Source organism: Saccostrea cucullata, unplaced genomic scaffold, assembly GCF_032062105.1.
Source record: "Saccostrea cucullata isolate Sc308-1 unplaced genomic scaffold, CSIRO_AGI_Scuc_v1 ctg481, whole genome shotgun sequence".
NCBI classification, from domain to species: Eukaryota; Metazoa; Mollusca; class Bivalvia; order Ostreida; family Ostreidae; genus Saccostrea; species Saccostrea cuccullata.
Genome location: NW_026925239.1, coordinates 193,174 through 209,693, shown reverse-complemented (window position 1 = coordinate 209,693; position 16,520 = coordinate 193,174). Strand labels below are relative to the sequence as shown.

At 34.0% G+C, this 16,520-nt stretch overlaps 1 protein-coding gene across 1 annotated transcript; it reads left to right on the top strand.

The window, feature by feature from the left end:
• The first annotated feature begins 28 nt into the window (after positions 1 to 28).
• LOC134268419 (zygotic DNA replication licensing factor mcm3-like) lies at positions 29 to 16,406 on the top strand. The gene is made up of 20 exons (XM_062750677.1): positions 29 to 162; positions 1,055 to 1,167; positions 2,393 to 2,515; positions 2,807 to 2,892; positions 3,080 to 3,210; positions 3,702 to 3,860; positions 4,069 to 4,148; positions 4,255 to 4,363; positions 8,807 to 8,937; positions 9,245 to 9,399; positions 9,615 to 9,823; positions 10,108 to 10,197; positions 10,366 to 10,450; positions 10,797 to 10,923; positions 11,099 to 11,252; positions 11,515 to 11,655; positions 11,968 to 12,083; positions 12,360 to 12,457; positions 15,416 to 15,530; positions 15,696 to 16,406. Exons 1-20 carry the CDS (start codon positions 94 to 96, stop codon positions 15,892 to 15,894), a joined length of 2,490 nt encoding a protein of 829 aa, XP_062606661.1. The 5' UTR covers positions 29 to 93; the 3' UTR covers positions 15,895 to 16,406.
• Positions 16,407 to 16,520: the final 114 nt, after the last annotated feature.

Here is a 16,520-nt window from a genome sequence, read left to right as displayed (position 1 = left end):
TCCGTCAATGCAAGTCACGTGATTGAAAACGGCGCGAAGTAAGCACATTGTCAACAAAGCAGGGAGGGAAAGAGAGAGAAAGACAGAGAAATCATGGCAACAGATATTGATCAGCGCTTGATTGATATTCAGAGAGAGTATGTTGATTTCCTTGATGATGGGGTAAGAGTTTATCAATTGTATTATAGTTGATGTTTTGGCAGCGAAAAATCATAAACAATATGATCGAGCCTATAAGCGGAAAGTTTGCTAAAATAATTTACCTTCAGTCAACATTTTAAAAAAAATAAACTGTGTGTTGTTATCTACATCTATATATCTGTGTTTCCTCTTATTCTAAATTAAGATCAATTCCTTTATTCAATAAATTGTGTTGGAAGGGGAGGAGAGGGGGGTTAGACATGCAGGACACTAGCTGAAGGTAATAAAATACAAAGTGATCATTTGGTTTTCATCAATCATGCCAAGATTAATGCTGTTCTATTCATGTTAGCATGTGTGTTTCTGTGTTCACTTGGAGCTTAGATGTAACAGTTTAATTTTAAACAGTTTAGGATTTTAAACTAGGTCCCCCCTGAACTTCAGTCAGGTTACACTACCAGTCGAGCTCTTGGGCCACTTAGCAAATATGCCTGCCTGACTTATAATTAATGTATTTATTTTGAAACTATGCAGGAGCTAGAGTACCTCATAGTCATGAGAGTGGAGACCATGCTGATTATCATTAAAAAAAACTTATAAATCCCCACACTGACAAGCAGCTGATGTCTCAACTTCTTCCAACTTTCATTTTTACCAATCTTCTGAGGTCAATAGATGTATTTTAGAAAACTAAAATCATATTTTCAGACCATTTATTTGCTTGTTGTAATGTTTAAGCATAAAGATCACTGAAAAACTTTTACTTCAGAGAAATCAAATGTTGTATCTAATTTCTAATGGATAATTGTAAGTAAGGAAGAATGCAAGCTTTTAAGCTCCATAATGAGAAAAAGTATCCAACAAAATTTTAAACAAATGACAAATACTTTAATCTTTTACATATGTGTTGTAGGAAGACCAGGGCATCTACCAGCAGAAGGTCAGGGACATGATCACTGATGATAAATGTAGACTTGTAGTGAACATCAATGATCTCCGAAAGAAAAATCCTAAAAGGGCACAAAGGTTTGTACAATCTGATTAAAATCAGATCCTTTGATCCGCTCACATAGATCGCTACACAAGGATCTGAAGAAACCCCATTCAGGGTCATCTCCTGGTGACCTTTGAATTATCCAATCAAATGTTCACTTTGAAGAATTGGAAAGTATCTTGGAATTCAGTTACAGGGGGGGAAAGGCCCGATGATAGACGAATGGAAAAATCGTGACCTAGTTTCTGTAGCCTGTCAAGAGAAGGGCCACAGTCTTTTCTGTACAGTACTAAATATAATACGTACTTGCTTTTGTCTTGTTTTTTAGCTTTTTGTTTTGTACGAAACGATAAGATCTTCTCCGCAGCTACTTTCACTTCTATATTCGTTTTCCCGAATGTCGCTTAAGTACGATCACTCTGATTGGTCAAAATTTTCATGAATATTTTTTATGAGAAAGGTCACCAGGAGATGACCTTGAATGGGGTTTCTTCAGATCCTTATGTAGCGATCTATGTGAGCGGATCAAAGGATCTGATTTTAATCTATGTGAGCGGATCAAAGGATCTGATTTTAATCTATGTGAGCGGATCAAAGGATCTGATTTTAATCTATGTGAGCGGATCAAAGGATCTGATTTTAATCAGATTGAGGTTTGTACTAAGTTATAAGTGAATAAAGTTACGTGTACATCTACATGTACACATGTGCATTATGACGTGTACATCTACATGTCAGTCTTTGTGTACTTGATTGGTGTAAACTTTAAAATTAAGAACTTCTCTTTGGCCAACTGGATAAATTTAAGTGGAAACTTGATACAATGCATCTTTTGGTAAAGAGAAGTTGGGTAATTTTCTTGAGATGATAGTCTATTTCCTTTGTTAAGGAATGGAATTCAACACTTAAAATACTGTTAATGTATTACATTTGGCATGTACGATATTTGGCGGAAATTCAATTTTCAACAATTTAGCATAAATTTGATTTAGCGTTGTGTGAATGTGCTAGTTAAAAATCTTAATATACGAGACATTTAGCGATGTACTTGAATTAGTGGACCCTGCTTTCCGCCAAAATCGCTAAATAGAATACACTGCTAAATGTAATACGTTTACAGTATTTGTTAGAATCATATACAGTTATCACTGAGCCACACAAGTCAAAAAGCTGAAAAACCTGTGTATATTTATGTGAAAAGCATGATTTATTTATGTGATGGAAATGATATGACATGATTTTGTGTTTGCATTTCAGCTTGCTGAATGACTCATTTGAAGAGCTTGTGGCTTTTCAGAAAGCATTAAAAGAATTTGTGGCTTCAGCAGACCCAGTATACAGCAAACAACATGAGGAATTTTTCATTGGATTCGAGGGAAGGTATGGGCAAATTCAATGAAGGCTAACATACTCGAATTTTGTTATCTTGATGGCAATGGGGCAGGAAGAAGAATTCAGGATTTGAGATATTGAGGTTAAAATACAAAAGGATTGAAAGGAACAATAGTTGAAACTTCCAACTCACTTCAATCACGTCAATTGTTTTCAGGACATTAGATGTTTCTCTGGATAAGAAAATACATTATTTTTCAGAACGAATTTTTAGATAAATTTTTCAAAAAATTTCAATGGAAATAATCTTTTAAAAATAAAAATTCTTTAAATTCCTAGCTTCGGTGCAAAACATGTGACTCCAAGAACAATGACATCCAGTTACCTTGGCAACATGGTCTGTTTGGAAGGAATAGTCACTAAATGTAAGATTATTCAAGTCTTTTTTTTTTTTTTTATAAAGTGTAATTTTTTGATTAATCGGAAATGTTCCAGCGTGCAAGTCATTTATATTTGTTAACTCATTAAGAAAGTGCCACCTCTTGTATGCAAATGATACGTTTGTCTCCTAAGTGTTACAAATTTGTGACATCATGTTGGGTGACTTTGTAGGTTCCTTGATCCGCCCAAAGGTGGTGAGAAGTGTGCATTTTTGCCCAGCCACAAAGAAAACGATGGAGAGACGATACACTGACTTGACATCTCTGGATGCCTTCCCAAGTGCTGCAGCTTACCCTACCAAGGTGAGTCTAGGTCCTATGAAGGCAGGTCTGATCCCTGAATTAGTCAGGGCTGGTCTCAATTTTTAAAGATAAGTCTGTCACGATTGCTTGACAAGTCTATTTTTTTTTACGAAAATCAGTCTATTATCCTAGTAATGTCAATCTAGGACTTTTCATCTTGTGAAAGTCATTTAATAATGAAAACAACATTTTTCATAAATTTTTAAAGTGCATTGTTAATGTTTTTCTTAACAAATATCTGTTGTATTCGTCTGACATGGGTACTGTGTAGTCATTTTGCTGTGTTGATGTTTACATTTGTTTTTTCTGATTAAAATATTTGATGACGAGAAATGTATCTAAATTAAGACTTTTATCTTTGTTATAAATTTCTATCCATCATTTGGTCTACTGAAGAGATATTTCTATTCTCTATCCAAAATATCTGGCTTTCCTAATGCTTTCCTAAAAGATTAAATATGAATAAAAACAACTGACGTGTTTGTTTGAAGGATGAGGAGGGTAACCTTCTGGAGACGGAGTATGGATTGTCAGCTTACAAGGACCACCAGACATTCAGTATTCAGGAGATGCCGGAGAAAGCCCCCGCTGGACAGCTCCCGCGCTCAGTGGACATCGTAGCCGACAACGATCTGGTGGACGCTTGTAAGGTGAGTTCTGCAGCTGGGAGATTTTATCAGATGTACAGATAGACCAGAAAAACTTTGCTTGTATGTATCACAGATTGAAGACGATTGATTTATTGATTTTGTTGCTGCTGCTGTTGTTGATTGCTATGTTTCTATCATTCTTTATCATTGTTTACTCATTTAATATTTTGATGAAATTTAATCTTTCTCTGACAATGGTCTGTTACAGCCAGGGGACAGAGTTCAGGTGATAGGCATGTACAGGTGTATGCCTGGTAAAAGGAATGGATTTACAACAGGTACATTCAGGTAAGACATGGTAGTAGACACAAACCAAATTCTCTTGTGTTATGATATAGTAGTAAGTTATGTTTGATCGAAAAATTTGATTCAAATTGAACTTCATGTTTTGCAGAACTATTCTGATTGCTAACAATATTCAGCTTTTGAGTAAAGAAGTTACACCATCGTTTTCTGCAGAAGATGTTTCCAAGATCAAAAAGTTTGGTAAACAAAAGAACGTGGTAAGTTGAAAAAGGATTGATACTTCAACCAGAGTTCTTGAAATCTTTCGGTCCTGTCGGCAAGACCGATAAAAACAACCAAGGACCGATAACTTTACGGTCTGCGTCAGTCCAAATGACCGGTAGATAATGAGAGAGCAACTTCCGAAAATCCGACTAAATTTCGTACGAATTGCCTATAACCGACCGATCATAATCTGTTAAACGCTTTTAAGTATCACGTAATGGCTTCTTCGAAAAACGCAAGTACCAAACTATGATTGTTTAAACAAGTTTGTTGACGGCGATATGTAAGCCAGGTGAGAAAATCGAACTAGATAAAAAACTTATGAAGAAAATCGACCTCCCACGAGAATTCAACGAAAATTGTTATAGAATGATCAAATTGGCATGAAGTGTGCAGTGTGTATTGATGCAGGGTGCAAAATGTATTGATAATAAAATTCAAATACAGTTTTCATCTTTTTATTGAATTTTTTTTGGACTGATAGAAATCTGTTTGGACTGACAAACTTCCCATGGCAGTCAGTCCAAATGACCGACAGCGGAAAAAAGTTTTCAAGAACTCTGATTCAACTTAGGTATTCTTAAAATTGTTAAGCATAAATGCACAGCATTGTCCCTAAGAATTGAAATAGCAAGAGACTATAAAAAGTACATTGAAAGGGTGTTGGGTTCTTTTCCTAGAAGGAGGTCGAGAATAACTGGAGGATAACATCATTATAGGTGGGGAATTTCCCCTTGCCACCTGGTCTTAGAGGCAACCCTGATATCTGATTCATCTTACTATTTTAGTAGGCCGATGATATATACACGACCGTCGTGCGCACTATATGGAAAGTCTATTTACACGACCGTCGTGCATATAGCTATTGCAAAGTGATGAGATATATACACGACCGTCGTGCATAGATATTAAGTAAAATCTATTTACACGACCGTCTTGCATATAGCTATTGCACATTACCTAACATATGTACACGACCGCATTTATCGTCGTGTACCCTAAATTCGTCCCCAAACTTCTCGAGACCAGCACGTTTCGAACTTCGTATCAAAGACGTCATTTTTAATTGTTTTGACTAGTGAACACAATGATGAAACTTTTTCAGCAATTATTTTTCAGAATTTGCAGTTTAAACTAGTATTAAACTTAAATAAAATAAAAAAAAACTTAAAATATCTGATTATTCCTTTATGTCCATTTTTATTGAAAGTGTAACATTACAGTTAGTTACTTACGTTCCCCAAAATTACTTCCAGATCTAATATACCTTCATTTTATTATTTTATACCCGTCAGTGTATTGAATTACGTGCATGGGCTTTTAATTTAAGAATTTGATAAAAAGAAACCAGCGCTCAAAAATCATAAGGATCCTAGATACACTTTCCACCTAGGATAATGACGTTACCTGTGTTTGGTTGATGTACTATGCGGCCATGCGGGCATCCGTAATTATTTTAGGAAAAAACCTGAGTCATCACTGCCAATGATAGTCTCCAAAAAAATCAAAGATTTTAACAGTCACTTTAACTAACAGCTGTGAATGCTTCCAACGATAGAAATTCTGTTGGTACATGTACTACAAATTAAACCAATTTATAAATACTGTGCTTCTTATTTTCCCGTTTCTTGTGTGTGTGTGTGTGTTTTGTTTTACCCGGTAATAAGTTTCATTTAATCGAGATTTTTTCTATACAAGAATATGTTATGGAGACGGAAAATAAATAAAATCAAATATATTATATCAAAAATATTTCCCATACAGAAGAATTTATTATACCACCCCTTTCAATAAAAAATCAATCTGTCAATATAACCAAGCATTGATGATCACATTGTGTGAATAGATCTACTTTTGACCTTGTCAAGTCGCCAGTCCTCCCCCCACCCCACCCCCCCTTTGCTTGCAAAAAAGTCGGTAGGTAGCCAAGTAATCAAGAAGAAAATGTTTTATTTCTACAAACCAAGAATTTATTTTATTGAACAGTCTGAACAGTCATTTTATTGAGCCGACCAAAGAAGGTGAATTTTTGCCAGTTTGACAGGTGCTGTGTGCTGACGTGGTGCAATGGGTGCATTGATTCAAAGCATAACTAATCCAGCGGGCGTCTACTGGGTCGAAATTCACGATATAATCAAGTAAAACAAGATCTTTCCTGCAAATTCTTTTATTTCTCATTTTCTGCAGATGTATATAGTATATGAAAAGTTTTTCCCCTCCCTGTAATGTGGATATTTCACACATTATCACAATAATTATGTGATCAATTCAAGTTTACGCATTAAAATATAATAGTTTTCCTATTGTTTTTTTTTTCAGATTGTGCCCGACTTGTACTGCTCAAATATTTTGATATTCTCTCGGTTTTTGCCAGTAAGGTCAAAGAATTTTTGAAAATCTAAAATAAAACATTGTATAATTCACATATCAGGTAATTTGGTGAGCATACAATAACATGACATCGTTGAAAGCACGTTCGTGTTTTTTTAAAATTTCGTTAAAGAAATGAAGAGAGGAAACTTTCCACTTCCTTTACGGTTCTCACAAAAAAAAACACCTTCTTTCCACTAATCAAAATTAAGTATACTATAAAATAGTTATCAACGTGCAGATATAATTACGTTTATTTAGCGTCTGATTCATGCAGTTTTGTAATTAAGGTGCTATACTATAGTATAATTTGGAGATTCTGCTTGCGAAGTCAAAGAGATTTATTAATAAAATTTTGTTGTTTTTAGCTCTACTGGTCAGAGACCAGAAGAGCTTATGCGATAGTAATGCGTCCGGCGTCCGTCCGTCTGTCCGTCTGTCTGTCTGTAAACAATTTTTCAAAATGCTACTCCTCCTACAGTTTTGGTCTAATTTCAATATAACTTTGCACACAAGTAGACTACACTAAGATACATAATTTTGTGTATCGGTTTTTGATTTCGATAAACGGTGTTGCCGTGGTAACTAAAAATAGAAATTTCTGTAAAATTGTTTCAAAATGCTACTCCTCCTACAGTTTTGGTCTGATTTCAATATAACTTGGCACACAAGTAGACTACACTAAGATACATAATTCTGTGTATCAGTTTTTGATTTCGATAAACGGTGTTGCAGTGGTTACTAAAAAAGAAATTTCTGTGAAATTGTTTCAAAATGCTACTCCTCCTACAGTTTTGGTCTGATTTCAATATAACTTGGCACACAAGTAGAATACACTAAGATACATAATTCTCTTTATCGGTTTTTGATTTCGATAAACGGTGTTGCCGTGGTTGCTAAAAATAGAAATTTCTGTGAAATTGTTTCAAAATGCTACTCCTCCTACAGTTTTGGTCTGATTTCAATATAACTTGGCACACAAGTAGACTACACTAAGATACATAATTCTGTATATCGGTTTTTAATTTTGATAAACGGTGTTGCCGTGGTTACTAAAAATAGAAATTTCTGTGAAATTGTTTCAAAATGCTACTCCTCCTACAGTTTTGGTCTGATTTCAATATAACTTGGCACACAAGTAGTAAACACTTAAGAACATAAGAAGACCTTATCAATGATCATTATTCTATTTATTGCTGTTGTAAAGTTTCAATTCCCAACTGCTTAAGTACTTTTCTCTTCCTTTGCTACAAGTACAAACCAGTAGAGCTTCAGTCTCGACAGAGACTTCTGGTTTTTTAAAGTAACATAAGTTCATAAAAAAACAGGTTTGACAATTATTCTTTGAAAATTAAATTTTATTGCCTTTTGAAAATATATTGAGGTCATTTTTATATACAATAATATAAAGAGAGATTCTCGATTTTATTTCCTAATATAGAGAGAAATTTTCATTTTATTTAGGTTGTGCATCATTTGTTCTCAATATTTCCCCAATTATACAAGATATCGGCACCACTGGCACTGAGATGTTTGAATTAAATCAGTGCATCAGGTCATTTGTTCACGTTGTTTATTCCACAGAATCCATATCCTTAATTGATTGAAACAAATGGTTTAATTAATACAACAAAGTTCAAAAGTCAATAAGAAGTAAATGATTCCTGTCAACAAGTGACAATTACTACATACATTGGATACATGTAAACCAAGTAAATGGTCGTACATACGAACCGTCTTAATTGGGACGAAACGCCTCAGTGCGAATGGTCTGTGGGGACGAATCGTCTCGCACTCAAACAAGGAAAGATAAATACAAAGCATGTTTAATGTTTTACACGACGGTCGTGTAAATAGTCATTCAAATTAAATACACGACGGTCGTGCAAATAGTTATTGAAATTATATACACGACGGTCGTGCGAATAGTCATTGAAATTATATACACGACGGTCGTGTATATAGACACTGCCATTTTAGTATAAGATTATATAGCAAGATTTAATTCTGAGTTTTACTAACTTAAGTTCTACAAATGCTGAGCAATAAGTTGATATTAATTGTAGGATGTATTTGATGTTTTGGGACGATCCTTGGCACCCTCCATCCATGGCCATGAGTACATCAAGAAAGCTGTTCTCTGTATGTTACTGGGAGGAACAGAGAAAGTATTGGCTAATGGTTCCAGAATAAGAGGGTCAGTCATGCATAATCGATTCTGTTGTCACTTACTGTAGATACCTAATAATATCAGCGTAATTTCGCGAGAAGCATCACTCGCGAAATCACATTACTCGTTTTTATTTTTATGGCATTGAAATCCATGTAAATTCTGTCGATCAGCCGCCCATTCGCGAAGTATTATTCTCGAGATTTGACGTTAAAGGGCTAGTTCGCGATAAAAAGTACTCGCAAAAAATAAGGAATCTACAGTATTTAGACTTCCGGAATGCAATCTCCTGTACATATACTAGTGATTGATAAACGGGGGTATTTTTTTACAGCGACATCAATGTGTTATTGATTGGGGATCCTTCTGTTGCTAAATCCCAGATGCTGCGGTATGTTCTACACACAGCACCGAGAGCCATACCCACCACTGGAAGAGGCTCCTCGGGGGTCGGTCTCACTGCAGCGGTCACCACTGACCAAGAAACAGGCAAGTTCTGACTACTTCATAGGTTTTAGCCACTAATATTATGTTTGATGTTTTGATCTAGTCCTGCATTGGATGTTTTGATCTTGTCCTGCTTTGGATGCTTCACTTGAAGAATGCATACAAAATGTATATGTTATATTTTAAAGATCAGGATCTTGTTTTTGAAGCAGCTTCAATCCTGATGGATAATCTTTGCTATAACATTTTTCACACAGGAGAGAGACGTCTTGAAGCAGGAGCCATGGTTTTGGCTGACAGAGGGGTGGTGTGTATTGACGAGTTTGATAAAATGTCTGACATTGATCGTACCGCTATACATGAGGTGATGGAGCAGGGACGAGTCACGATTGCCAAGGCTGGGATACATGCCAAACTGAATGCCAGATGTAGTGTGCTGGCTGCCGCTAATCCTGTCTATGGAAGAGTGAGTATTATGGAAAATAAGGGTGAAAAAGTCATTGGGGCAGAAATTTCAATTAAAAAAGGTTTTCGTATATTCTGCCCCTTTAGGTAAATGTAGAAAAAAGTTATTATAAGGAACATACATGTATTTACGCAAAGTCTGAAGCCACTTAACAATTCTGATCACATCTGCTCTTTTGTCTTAGGTAATTTCTTATGTGTGATGTACATGTACATGTATGTATCGGATGTTTCTAGAATTTTGGAGATTGAAACACTTATGTTTTTCTGATTTTCTCATTTCAGTATGATCAGTACAAGACTCCAATGGAGAACATAGGTCTTCAAGACTCCTTACTCTCACGTTTTGATCTTCTATTCATTGTCCTTGATAAGGCAGGTTATGAAAAAAATATCCATAGGGGAAAAAATTCAGTATGTAAGCAAAGAATAGTTATTTGTATAGAATGTCAACTTTAGACTTTCAGAAAACTGTACAACTGAATTGCTTCAATTAACAACATTAAAATTATTAATTAATATTTAAACTTTTCTGTTTTATAGATGGACCCTGAACATGACCGTATGATTTCTGACCATGTGTTGAGGATGCACCAGTACCGTGCCCCTGGGGAGCAGGATGGAGAGGGTAAGTGTCCAACTTTATGTCAGGTCTTGACAGGTGGCATGGTTGGTCATAAATAGAAGACCAATATGTCATATCCAAGATCATTATATTACCTGCATGTATTACAGGTGCTTGGAGTATTTGCTTGTCAAATTGAAAATAGAATTATTGTTATGTAATTTGGGGGGAAGGGGCTTATCTTTAAGATTTTATCCAAGTGATACACTTTACACAGAAAAGCAAGTTAATGTTGCAATATTTGAGTATTTTTTCTTGGGAAGGTCAAGTCATGTCTTTAATGTAAAAGACATTTTTTGTATGCTTAGTTCTAGAATGCATTCATTTAAATACATGTACATTTTTACAGTACTACCATTTGGAAGTAATGTTGAGATTTTGGCGACATCTGACCCAAATGAAGATCGTGAGGATACAGAAACACCAATTTATGAAAAACATAACAAGACATTGCATGGACCTAGTAAAGGCAAAAAGTGAGTTATTCTGAAACATGAACATTTAATTCCATAAAGAATTTCATGCATGAATTATATAAATTATAGAATATTTTACTCCAAACTAAATTTTAGGTTTTGTTCAAGTTAGGCAAAGAAATTGAAAGCTGCATAATACAAGAATTATTTAGTATTTAATTTTATTTCTGTGCAGGGATAAGATTGTGAGCATGCCCTTCATGAGGAAATACATACATGTGGCCAAGGCCCTGAAACCAAACCTGACCCGGGAAGCTGCTGAACACATAGCAGAGGAGTACGCCAAGCTCCGCAGTCAGGATAACATGCAGAATGACAACATAGCCAGGGTAAGAGGAATGTCTGGGTACAAGTCTAAATTGCATTAAGACACACTTGCTGAATTAGGTGGAAAAGGATTCTGTTAAAATCCACGATCATGGCTGTTTTTCTCTCTTGATTGGCACTAGTCTTATTTTAACAGCTTTAATTATCAGTTTGTATTGCCATGTCTACAGTAATTTTACATAAAGATTAATATAGCTAGTATTGGAAATGAATGAAAGATGCATAAGATTAAGTGTATAATTAAAGTTGATGGATTGTTTGTAGACCACGCCTGTGACCGCCCGTACCCTGGAGACAATGATTCGATTGTCCACAGCTCATGCCAAGTGTAGACTGTCTAAAACAGTGGACTTAGAAGATGCCCAGGCGGCTATTGAACTTATACAGTTTGCTTACTTTAAAAAGGTAACAAATAAAGCCATTACCTGAAAAATGCATATCAGTGAAAACATCTTCAAAGTCTAGCAATTGTTTATTATGTTAGAAACAATATATTTCATTGGAGATTTAGTTTTCCTCAATTTCTAGGGTTTCCATTGAAAAACCATCAAATTTAGAACCTTGGTGAATATTGCTCTATGAAATTGCGGCCCATGATTGAAATCCCTTATGACAATAACTAGATGAAAGACCTAACATGAATATTTCATTTATTAATGAATTGGTACCATTTATGTTCAAGTTAAATAATATTCCTTGTGTTTTACAATTCTTCAGGTGTTGGAGAAGAAGAAGAAAAGAAGACACAATTCTGAGGGGGACACAGAAGGGGAGAGCAGCCAGGACGAGGCACAGGATGAAGTGGATGGAGAGGTCCCCAAGAAAAAGAAACAGTGAGTCCCTCACTACATTGTGTGGTAGGCTAAACCAACAGAGAAAACTGTAGCCAGTGTGGATCAAATTAGGATTGGAAAAAAGAAACTTTCTTGTCCATTATTGTCATTATATCAGAATAAGATGGCCACCCAGTGTCATTACTAATGTGGATTTGAGTGATTATAAATAAATAGCCTTAAATATAGAATAGTACTTGCTGAAGTTTTAAGATATTGGGTCTTTATTAGCTTCCTGAAATTTATGTAGGTTGAACATTATATCCTTTTTCTCAGGAGGAGAGCAGCCACTGAAAAGCACATACCAAGAAAGGAAGGCGATGAGGGCTATGATCCATACGACTTTGATGAGAGTGAAGCAACAGCTAGTGAAGGTGAGGGTCTGTCTTAAGGGGGGACCTATGTCGTTCTACGTCAAAGCAGCGTTATGTGACGTCACAATAGCGACGTTTGTTTTTTACCTGTTCACTTTTGCAACTGTGATATAGGCATAACATTGTTAAAGTCAATAACGTACACAATTTACAAAAAAGAAAATATATTCATCAATAATAACAGTTTTATTTGATTTAGTTAATATTAGAAACTCCTTCGGTTGATAATTCATATCAATTTCAGTTAAGAAGAAATACCTCGATGATATGCTGATATATAAGTGCAAAAAGATTTATAAGATAAAATTTAGCAAAGAAAGCAACTTAAATCGGGGAAATATGTTTAATTTTATGTTTACCATTAATTGTATTTTCTGGATAAACTAAGAAAAAAAATTAAGAAATGCACTTGTACCTATATTTGCTTATTGATTTATACCACATGTAGATTTTATTGTATAAAGTCATTCCTAGGTTCTAATAGGTGTTGGTTGTTGACGGGGAAATGGGGGGGGGGACAGAATGATTACATAAAGAATGAGGAAGAAAAGAATTAATCTGTTTAAATTGTTTTTAATCAAAGCAAAATACTCGTTTTCGCAAAATAGTTTTATATTCAGGTGTTTGTCAATGCATACTTACCCTTTTTTTAGTGCAGAAAGGTCAATATTTATGACACAAGAGTACGAAAATAAAAGAAAACGTCATATTTCCCGTTTATTTTATCATAAAGGTATACTTTTTTCTTTGTTAAAATAAAGAGATAAATTATTTCTTTCAAAAAATATGAATTACAACATTTTTACACAAAGACTTTTTAAGATATTGCCTGTTATGCATGTCGGAATTGTAAAAAATACGACAAGAAAAACGGGGTGATACTTACATTGTGCTCCTTTATAATTTTTCATGCGAGATGAATTACAATGAAGTTGCCTTCATTTTAAAGACACAAGTCATATACATTAAATACATGTTTATTTCGAATGTGATTTAACATTTTTGGTTCTTTTTAGCGCATATTTGGAGTAGAACAATAATGTCTTAAAATAATCTATTTTTAGCATTTCACACTGTTTTTGCACGTGCTCCTGTGTAAAAATAAGCATATAAAGGTATTGTTTTTTAATACCTAAAAATTATGAGCAAGTGATCAGGAAAGAAATGTCAAAGTTTTGAAAATTTCACACAAAGACTTTTCGGACATAGGTCCCCCCTTAATCATTGGTGGCTTCCTGATGTAGAGTTTGTCACTCTTGTTTTAAATATGTATATACACGTGTCTATAAAATAGCAGGGCATTAAGGAGGATCTCTACACCTGTAAAGTATAACTGATTTTTGTTGCATGCATTTGTTTCTAATAATAGGCCCCATATCCGACAAAATAAGGTTCCAAAGTATTTCAATTTATTTTTTAGATATATTTGAAATATTTTATTTAATTTGTTAAAATCTCTCATATCAATTTTTTTAAATGCCCATTGCTTTAAATTTCTCTTTAAAGTTTAGTGTTATAAAATATTGAAATAATAACCAACAAAGTTAAAAATAAAATCAACATAATTTTTATTTAAATTTACAAAAATAGACAAAAGAAAAAACTAAAATAGCATTTTCTTGAGAATAGCTGGTTGGATCCTCTTCAATATCTGAAAAGATATATAATATGAAAGGGTAAAAACAATGAAAAAAAGAAATAGAAAAAAAAAACTGTCAAAAATTTATAAACATCACAAAAATTCAGATGTGAGAGATAATTGCTTTAAGAGTGGACTCAAATATCTTGGTACTGTTTTTTTTTTTATAAACTTCAAATAAACTCTACTTGCACAAGTATTTTAAAACAAATGTCACGCAAGGACATTGAAAGAAGTTCGTATTGTACATGTATTGTTTTTCAATTAGTTTAAGCGAAAATCATCGCGTTTCCAGTCAATGACAAAGACATGTATTTAGTGAATTCATGGTATTGAGAAAGGTAGATTTACTTACCGTTTTAATCCAACTTGCATGTGTTATCCAGTGCTATATATAACAAAACAAGTTAAGATGGTAAATGGCTAAAAGCGGTAAAAGAAATTCCTATAACCAAATGCACACTTCGTCTAAAACCTGCACGTTTCCCATACTTGTAAACAGCTGACAGTGTTGATCAAATGTTTGGGTCATGCGAAATTTCACCGGGTATAACCATTCATTCGGGTGTATACAAATCGAGTACAGAGTATCGTCTAGTCGATTAGAAGATAATACATACGTCTTATCTGATCAAATTTGCATTTTTGGGGGGATATATTTTGCTGGAAAAGCATATATGCTTATTGAAGAAAGAAATTTCTGAGTGTATGGCGTTTTGACAAGTAATAATGAATTAGCATATGGACAAGCCATGTTTCATATCTTTTTTTTTCCTCACCTAAAAATCTTATTCTAATAAATTTGTAAATGTATTATTTAATAATTAAATAAGTAGAAATGCAATAAATTGACAAACAATTCATTTTTAAAGAAAGGATACGTATTGGGCAATACACTACATATTAATTGATGTGATATAATGTACATTCCATCCACAATATCGCATGTTGTGTTATACTCAGTGATTTATCGGTGTTAGGTGAATTTGAATCTGATTATTTGGGATCAAAATGGTGTTTTTACGGAAGTACGCCATGTTGTGACGTTGTAGAGAGCCCCCTTAATTGATCTACTATCAATCTCCATGTACATGAATGTTTAATAGAGTACATGCAACCAATGCTCGGAAACCTCTTTAAATGAAGTGTGACACGTTTCTTCGCAGAACATGTTTATTTGGTAATTTTTTTTTTTTTCAATTTTTACAAAATTTACAGATACAAATGTGGATGTTATATTTTCATAGACACTATTTTACAGTTTTAATGTTGTTGTTTACTATTTGTTATCTTTCTTTACCTGTGTGACCATATTGTAGATGAGTCTCAGCCTAAGAAAACCTCCAGAAAGAAGAAAGGGAAGGCATCTCAAGAGGAGTCAATGGACACTGATGCCCCTCCAGCAAAGGGAACCGCTGATATTGATGAGAAAAAGTAAGAGAAAAGTTTCAGCACCAGGCATGTTATGGGCCCCAAACATTTGGAGAATGTATTTACATGTACTTTCATGGTATATATGGAACAGTCACAAGAAATGTTGAGGTAGAGTCGTCCGTTATATATATCAAAGTTATAATATCATTTATTATTTGATTTCAGGATGAAAAACTTCAGAACGTCATTGTTAAACCTCTTCAAATCGGAGCATGCCCAATCTGTGTCACTTGAAAAGGTTAAAGGCCAAATATCCAAAGACTATGGTGATGAATACTCTGAGGATGAAATATTTGGAGCAATCAACAAAATGATGGAAGCCAATCAAGTCATGCTGGCAGATGATGTCGTCTTCTTAATCTGATCTAAGACAATACTTCTAAAATCTAATTATTGGTTAATTCAAACTATGTTTCCTTCAGATATTTGTGGTAGTGCAAGAAAAAAAAAGTGCTGTGATCTTTTACGTAGACTGTAAGGTACATAAATCATTTTCTTTATTTAAAAAAAAATGATAAATAATGTAACAGGATTACTGCAGGGATGCATAAGATGAGAAAACATTTTCCATAAAAAGTTAATATTTATATTTCTCCCTGAATTTGAAATATAACAACTTTAAAATATGTACAGTACTCACCAAAAACATACATATGTAATTGCATTTGAGAGGATGGTATTTCCTATGTACATGTATTCTTGTAATTCTGAAATTGCACTGGTTTACCAAGTAAAATAATCTACACATGTGACATTCGAGATCAGTTTAGAAATGATCATTAAAAATACCTATTATAAATACCTATTATAAATACCTGGTTTTGAATTACATTGATGTGTATGCATGCAATGTACATGTTTTTGTACAAAGTAAACATTTTGTTTAAATTGAAAATATGTATTGATAAATTAAATATGTATTGATAAATTATTGGAATTAAAACAAATTAAAAGTATGATCACTGTTTTGAATTTTTTCCCAAACAGTCT